At 36.4% G+C, this 7,259-nt stretch overlaps 2 protein-coding genes across 4 annotated transcripts; one reads left to right on the top strand and one right to left on the bottom strand.

Moving 5' to 3' along the window:
• The first annotated feature begins 1,762 nt into the window (after positions 1 to 1,762).
• Ubc6 (Ubiquitin conjugating enzyme 6) lies at positions 1,763 to 4,487 on the top strand. Its single transcript, XM_966037.5, has 3 exons — positions 1,763 to 1,983; positions 2,072 to 2,357; positions 3,972 to 4,487. Exons 1-3 carry the CDS (start codon positions 1,940 to 1,942, stop codon positions 4,095 to 4,097), a joined length of 456 nt encoding a protein of 151 aa, XP_971130.1. The 5' UTR covers positions 1,763 to 1,939; the 3' UTR covers positions 4,098 to 4,487.
• Positions 4,488 to 4,490: 3 nt separating this feature from the next.
• Atac3 (Ada2a-containing complex component 3) lies at positions 4,491 to 7,239 on the bottom strand. 3 transcript variants are annotated; one of them, XM_008196291.3, is made up of 7 exons: positions 7,081 to 7,239; positions 6,705 to 6,800; positions 6,513 to 6,653; positions 6,179 to 6,376; positions 5,855 to 6,131; positions 5,113 to 5,540; positions 4,491 to 4,899 (listed from the first exon to the last, which is right to left on the bottom strand). In XM_008196291.3, the coding sequence occupies exons 2-7, from the start codon at positions 6,795 to 6,797 to the stop codon at positions 4,732 to 4,734; spliced, it is 1,305 nt and encodes a 434-aa protein (XP_008194513.1). In that variant the 5' UTR covers positions 6,798 to 6,800; positions 7,081 to 7,239; the 3' UTR covers positions 4,491 to 4,731. The 3 variants fall into 3 exon arrangements, with proteins under 3 accessions (XP_008194513.1, XP_971070.2, XP_015833753.1); XM_965977.5 differs by having other exon boundaries at positions 6,985 to 7,104; XM_015978267.2 differs by lacking the exon at positions 7,081 to 7,239 and adding an exon at positions 6,870 to 7,005.
• Positions 7,240 to 7,259: the final 20 nt, after the last annotated feature.

Raw genomic sequence — 7,259 nt, 5'->3', positions numbered from 1 at the left:
TAGCCAACGCAGAAGCTATACGAAGGTAGGTGTATTATATTTTTGTGTTGCATTTCTTTTTATTTCACAAACCAATAAATCCTTTATTCCCTTTTATTTTCTAATAATTATTGTTTACCTCATCCTTATATCCTTTTTTCCTGGCAAGAATGCTCTAAACCTCCACGTGGTTCTTGCTGGACAAATTAGTTATTAATTTGACTAATTAGAGCAATCCTTAACTGTAATAAGTATTGCTGATAAAAAAAGGTCCCAAGGGGTGTTTGTCCGAACATTTTCTTACAATCGAAGGGCTTAATCTCCTGCAAAAATAAAGAAAACTGTAAGATATAAAGTGGGTGAAAAAAAATAAAGTTTGCAAAATAGAGAAACTATATAAAAATTTAAAAAAATCATTAAGGTGCCAAGAGGTGTTTGTCCGAACATGATTTTTTTACAGTCGAAGGCTTTATCGAAGGGCTCAGTCTCCTGCAAAAATACAGAAAATTGCAGGATATAAAATGGGTGAAAAAAAATAAAGGTTGCAAAATCGAGAAACTTTATAAAAATTAAAAAAATTCGTTAAGGTCCCAAGGGGTGTTTGTCCAAACATGATTTTTTTACAGTCGAAGGCCCTATCAGAGGGCTTAATCTTCTGCAAAAATAAAAAAAATGCAGGATATAAAGTGGGTAAAAAAAATAAAGTTTACGAAATCGGGAAATCTTAAAGAATCTTTAAAAATTCATTAAGGTCCCAAGGGGTGTTTGTCCGAACATGATTTTTTTACAGTCGAAGGCACTATCGAAGGGCTTAATCTCCTGCAAAAATACGGAAAATTGCAGGATATAAAGTGGATAAAAAAATAAAGTTTGCAAAATAGCGAAACTATTTAAAAATTAAAAAAATTCGTTAAGGTCCCAAGGGGTGTTTGTCCGAAGATGATTTTTTTGCAGTCGAAGGCCCTATCGAAGGGCTTAGTCTCCTGCAAAAATAAAGAAAAGTGCAGGATATAAAGTGGGTGAAAAAAAATAAAGTTTGCAGAATAGAGAAACTATAGAAAAAAATAAAAAATTCGTTAAGGTCCCAAGAGGTGTTTGTCCGAACATGATTTTTTTACAGTCGAAGGCCCTATCAGAGGGCTTAATCTTCTGCAAAAATAAAAAAGCAGGACATAAAGTGGGTATAAAAAAGTTTGCGAAATCGGGAAATCTTAAAGAATCTTTAAAAATTTATTAAGGTCCTAAGGGGTGTTTGTCCGAACATGATTTTTTTACAGTCGAAGGCCCAATCGAAGGGCTTAATCTCCTGCAAAAATAAAGAAAATTGCGGGATATAAAGGGGGTGAAAAAAAATCAGTTTGCATTGCTTGAATATGAGAATAAAAAATGCAGAAATTACATGTACAATGGTCAGGAGATGATCTAAAAATGTGATATACAAGTCAGCATAACAGCTTATGGATGTTTTTATACCGATTTACCATTATTTTGATAATTTTTGCTCGCAGCGATTGTCTGGTCGACTGTAATGTTCATGGTGCCAGCACCATTTTTGGTGCTGTCTTCAGCGAAATTTTTTAAAAAATGTTTTTTAACATAAATCATACCTTGGGTGAGGCGTAAAGGGGCACAATGTCGTTATTGGGGCGCCAGTAGCTGGACGATTGTGGTGGTTTTGTCCACCATTCTATTCTATTCTATTCAAGTAATTTGGTGTTGAAATTCTAGTGACTTTCGGTGAAAATCCCTAGTCGGAATAACCTATTCATCATCGTTCCTAATCTTAGTGCTATTTTTGTTTATAAGTCGTCCTTTCTCGTATGTCATGCGAGTGCGAGTTTCATAGTGTTTTAGAAGTAAAATAAATTAATTTGTACAGTTGTAAATTTCCGTATTTGTATAATTTAGCTACATTACCACTCCCCTAGCTAGTTTTTTATTTAATTTATTTTATGAAAAAATGTCGACTCCGGCCCGACGACGCCTCATGAGAGATTTCAAACGGTTCGTAACCAACTATTTCCTCTAATTTCCCCCATTTGCTTGTGTTTTGCGCCCACATTTGCTCAATTTCGATGCGATTCTCCTGCAGGTTGCAGGAGGACCCCCCCACGGGAGTCAGCGGCGCCCCCACAGACAATAACATTATGATATGGAACGCCGTCATCTTTGGCCCCCACGATACGCCCTTCGAGGATGGCACCTTTAAATTAACTATCGAATTCACAGAAGAATATCCCAATAAACCGCCCACGGTCCGATTTGTGAGTCATATGTTTCATCCCAACGTTTACGCCGATGGGGGCATCTGTTTAGACATTTTACAGAACAGGTGGAGCCCCACGTACGATGTCTCGGCGATTTTAACTTCAATTCAAGTAAGTAGGTCATTGACAGCTAACCTTCATTGGGCGATTTTTTGCTTTGAACCTGTCTGACTCCGGCTCATTTCTTGGACCAAAATACAGTCCTCACGCTCAACAACACAATTAGACGTTTTTGCAAAAAAATGCGACCATTTTCATTAGTTGCACCAAACACAAAGGAATTGCCCTTATTTTTTATTTTGATTAAACAAATCGCCTGTTTTTAACTTTCCTCGTAAAAATTCAAGGTTGATTGTAAATTTTAATCAGCTGTAATGGCCGTAGTGCAATTACATAATGTATGAATATTAAAAATAAATCGAGCTAAAAATAACTATTCATTGAAGTAGTCAAATATCTGAGGTTTTGGGTAAAAACAAACGGACAAGAATTTTTTATTTATTTATCTAGAAGGTTGTTATGACTGTCAAGTTTGATAGACGTGTTTTGTTGCCCTACTAGATCAGGGACACCAAAATATATTCCTACTATTTTTTCCACGTCAGTGTGCATCAAGTAGGTTGCGGAAGTCTAAAGCACCTTTAATTTAATAGCCAATTCACAAAAAACTGTTAGTCATTTTAAACATATTTAATGACAAAAGTCTATGCTCATCACCACAATAGAAATTACTAATAATCACACAATTTTTGGTCTAACTTGGTGAAATTTCGATTTATAAAAAAATAAGAAAAACTACTTGAAAGTTTTCAATCTATTTCTCGTAATAAACTGAGAATATGACTTCGAACTAGTATCATAACTTGCTTGAAAAGTACATTTTCGACCAAACATTGTAGTTTTTTCGGCTTATTTTTGAAAAAATTTTGCTCAAAAAGTACTCAAAGCAAGTGAAAAATCAAAATATTTTACTAAGTTTCAGTAAAAAATCAAATAAAAATGTTTTGAACTGAAGATGTAATTTAATCAGCGATGTTATCATAATGAGAGAAACTTGATACGTCTTCATTTTTGCATAGTATTTTTAACAAAGCTAAAGCAAGTGAAACAAACAAATTAAGTAAATAAGACGGTTATTAATTCAACAAAAAGGCTCTTATGAATAATAATTTTGTGTTAATCAAAGAACATTATTTTTATTTGAAATCACTTCAAAACACACTTCAGAATATTTAAACTATTGCAGTGTTTTAACAATGCATTTAATTTATTAATTGTTATACTATACCTAAAATAATGAAATTAAAAATAAAACAAAATGGATAAGAAATGTGGATACTTTGATGCGGACTTTTTTCTTGGAAATTTAATTCCCCATTTCATTATATTTTTCTTAGTTTTGTCACGGAAATTTTTAGTCCAGAGCTTTTCTCAGCTTATTAACGTTCCTTTCGTCATTTTAATTCCACCTACTAAATTTTTGGGTTCAGAAAAATGAGTTCTCGTAAACTCAAACACATTGGTAGATGTCAGTTTGTTTTTATCACAAGCGCGCGTTATTTTTCCAATAACGTGAAACAATTAGTTAAAAATAGCGCTGATAAGATGTAAAAAAGTGTTGTAATTGCCGAAAAAAACACAGGAAATGAGCATTTTGCAAGACGATTTCGTGTATTATCGCCCAGATTATTTAAGTATTTTTTGTAATTTGGAAATTTTTGCTAGTCGTTACTGAGCGACCCCAACCCGAACTCTCCAGCGAACTCGATGGCCGCACAACTCTATAAAGAAAACAGAAGAGAATACGAGAAGCGAGTAAAAGCGTGTGTGGAGCAGAGCTTTATCGACTAGCGCCTTGGCAAGAAGTGTGTATACCTGAGCTACTTTCTGTGCTTCTAAATTACAGCCACGCGTATCGTTCTAAGTTGCTTCAATCTCAAAATATTCAAAAACTGATTTGTCGTCTGCAACTCACTAGATATTTTATCAAGTTGGACAATTTTTCCCGGTTCTAAATTAATTTCAGTCACGATTTATCAGTATGTATTCAATAACAGTGTAAGTAAATTTTTTAAAAAGAAAATATTATGTATTTTTTAAGTACTTTCAATTTGTTACACATTTATTTAATAAGTTGTGTTAATCTCTTTATGTTTTCCCCTATTCGTACGATTTCACCTCATCAAGGGTATTTAAATGTGTTATGCATATACTTAAATAAATTATTATAAGAAAAAACAAGTCTTTCATTTCGTTCTTTTTTATCAACATTAGTTCAACAACATTACAAAAAATTAAAAACAAATAAATTACACAAGTTATCACTCGCAAAATACAAGAAGACTCGAATATTAATGTACAAAAATAGTAATTAAGTTCAATTACGCTTCAGATAACGAGCCACCAACAGCACATTTCCGGTAAAATCCGGACAAATTGCGCTATTTATAACCCATTCAATTAAAAATATGGCAAATCAGCGATACTAGCTATCATCCATTAACAATTTTAATTGCTGTTTGTACCGCTCGGCTTCTTGCTCTTTTTTCAGCAGTTTTATTTTGTATTCTTCTATCGTTTTTCGCGCCTCGATCAACTGCGTCATCACTGTCTCCATGTCCGTGACGCCGTTAGGACCCGAGATTTTATACATCTGCAAAATAATTTAATCAAAGTGGCCCCTGATTTTAATCAGATCAAAAATTAAGTAGACGCCTCCTTGATGGACTCAACAGAGCGCCATCTCGTGATTTTTAAATAACTACAGTCAAAAAATATGAAATAGCAAGCTGTGTGACATTGACTCCTATCAAGGAGACTGTGGTAAAGCAAAAATTTGCCTTTAAAACGCCACAAAAACTCTTACATTATTTACAGTCGAGACTGGGATCAGTTTATTCTTCTTCATGACAATCCGTTTCACATTCTTTGGAACGAGCCGTCCGTTGATTTGTTTAATTATGTTTTTGGACTTGTTCTTACAATTTGACGCCATTGACAAAAATTCTTGTGGTGTGACGGTTATGATCTTTTTATTTATGGCATTCGCCTTCTGTTCTGACTCTTTGATTGCGTTTAAAACCTGTTTTCCGGCATCCGTTAACACAACCGAATGTCCAGTCTCCATAACCGTCGTTAAAATGTTGCTGTCGTCATTAGGGAGCATCGTAATTCCGTGCTCTTGCAATAATTTAATCGACTCGGAGAAGTCGTGGTTTTGCTCATCTGGGTTTTTATTCAAATGTAGCTTTTCGGGGTCTATTGAACTTTCATTGTCTTCCATTAAAATAGTTTCTGCAAGAATTATACGATACAGAGTGTCCGTTTTTCGAGCTCCACCATCGGGAACTCAGTTACTATAAGAGATACGTACGAGTTCGGTTAAATTAGGACAAAGTTGCGCATTTTTATGCTGAACAATTATCTAAAAAAAATTTTTTAAAAAAATACAAATTTCCGTTTTTTCCCAATAATTCAAAACCTAAATGGCATTAAATTTTCTTGCAGAAAAAATGCTCAACTTTGAACTATTTAACCGAACTTATATCTCTTATAATAGCTGATATTTCCATGGTGTATAGGGTGTCACACTCGGATTCGCCTCGTACCTAACGGAATCGGCGAATGTGCCCCATCCAAAGCCCCCTCATCATTTTCCACCAACTCCAAGGTCAGATGCTGGGCTGCATTCGTAGGCTCTTCCACTTCCTCACTTTGTCGATTAATTAACGCCACTATATCATGCCGGTCTATCTGCGCAGCGACACCTGCCGGCGTCAAATCGAACTTATTGACAACGTTCGTTTGCGCATAATGTTGCAAGAGGGCCTTGACCACGTCCAAGTGTCCGTTTTGGGCCGCCCAATGCAACGGCGTCATCCCTAACTAATAAAACTTAAGAAATAAGGAAAGTATGGATTTTGGGAACGTACCAAATCGCGACAGTCGGGATCCGAGCCATACTCAAGAAGCGTCTCAACAATACTCACGTGACCCTCAGCAGCCGCCATATGCAGCGAAGTCTTGTCGACTTTAGTGCGAGCATCGCGCGAAATCCCCGCCTTCAGTAGGATTTCAACCACTTCCAAGTGGTTGTTACGCGCCGCCAGATGCAGCGGACTGGTCCCCAACTAAAATTTGACACTTAAATGGCTTATCACTATGGCAACGGCTTAGTTGCTATGGCAACAGGCTTGGTTGTCATGACGATAGGCCGTTGCCACGGTAACTCTTGTTACCACGAAGGCGTTTTTATTATCTTATTACCCAATCGGCCGTGAAAAGGGCCCCCTTGTTCAGCAGCGTCCTTGTCTCCTCGACGTTGCCTTCAGCTGCCGCTTTCAGTAGCTGTTTTCCCAATTCGTTGACTGAAACCGTTGGTGTGATCAACCTGCCCCCACAGTGTATCTAAAAATTGTTCGAATTAATTTTGGGGTCGTTTTGGGGTATTTGACAAACTGGGATTAATTCGGCCCCATCCACAGCCCCGAAGCTGTTCGAGAGGAAAAATTTCTCCTTCGAATCGGCGTCTCCGAGCGGGAATTTTATCATGATCTAGAAAAAGCAACATTTCGTGTTATTTTTATGGGGAAATTTTTGAAATAGGTCGCGCAGGAAAATAACCTCCATCTTGGATGAAGGTTTCCTGTTCCTGTTGTCAAGCGGAAGTCATCATTGCATGGTGGCCATTAAGATCGATATTTGAATTTTTTGACAAGTTGGGGGTTGATTTACTTACAGATTAGAGATTAGGGGTTTATTTTAATGCCAAGATCGCGAATTTGAGCCTAAATTATGCCAACACTGTAAATACCAAACGTCATGGCGTTCTTACTTTTTGGTTACTCCCATCCGCTCCGGCTTTGGCGATTGTGATTGGCCGGCGGCTCGCAGCGCGAACTTCAAAACAATTTTTCAAAAAAGCTACAAAATGTTAATTGGCCGAATTGCAGCACTTACAGAATTTTTTAATTGCTTTACTCTGTCCGTGTGACTATTTGATTTGATTAACAT

This window comes from Tribolium castaneum, chromosome 7 (genome assembly GCF_031307605.1).
Source record: "Tribolium castaneum strain GA2 chromosome 7, icTriCast1.1, whole genome shotgun sequence".
Lineage (NCBI taxonomy): Eukaryota > Metazoa > Arthropoda > Insecta > Coleoptera > Tenebrionidae > Tribolium > Tribolium castaneum.
The sequence above is the reverse complement of the archived record's forward strand: the minus strand, read 5'-3'. Positions and strand labels throughout refer to the sequence as shown.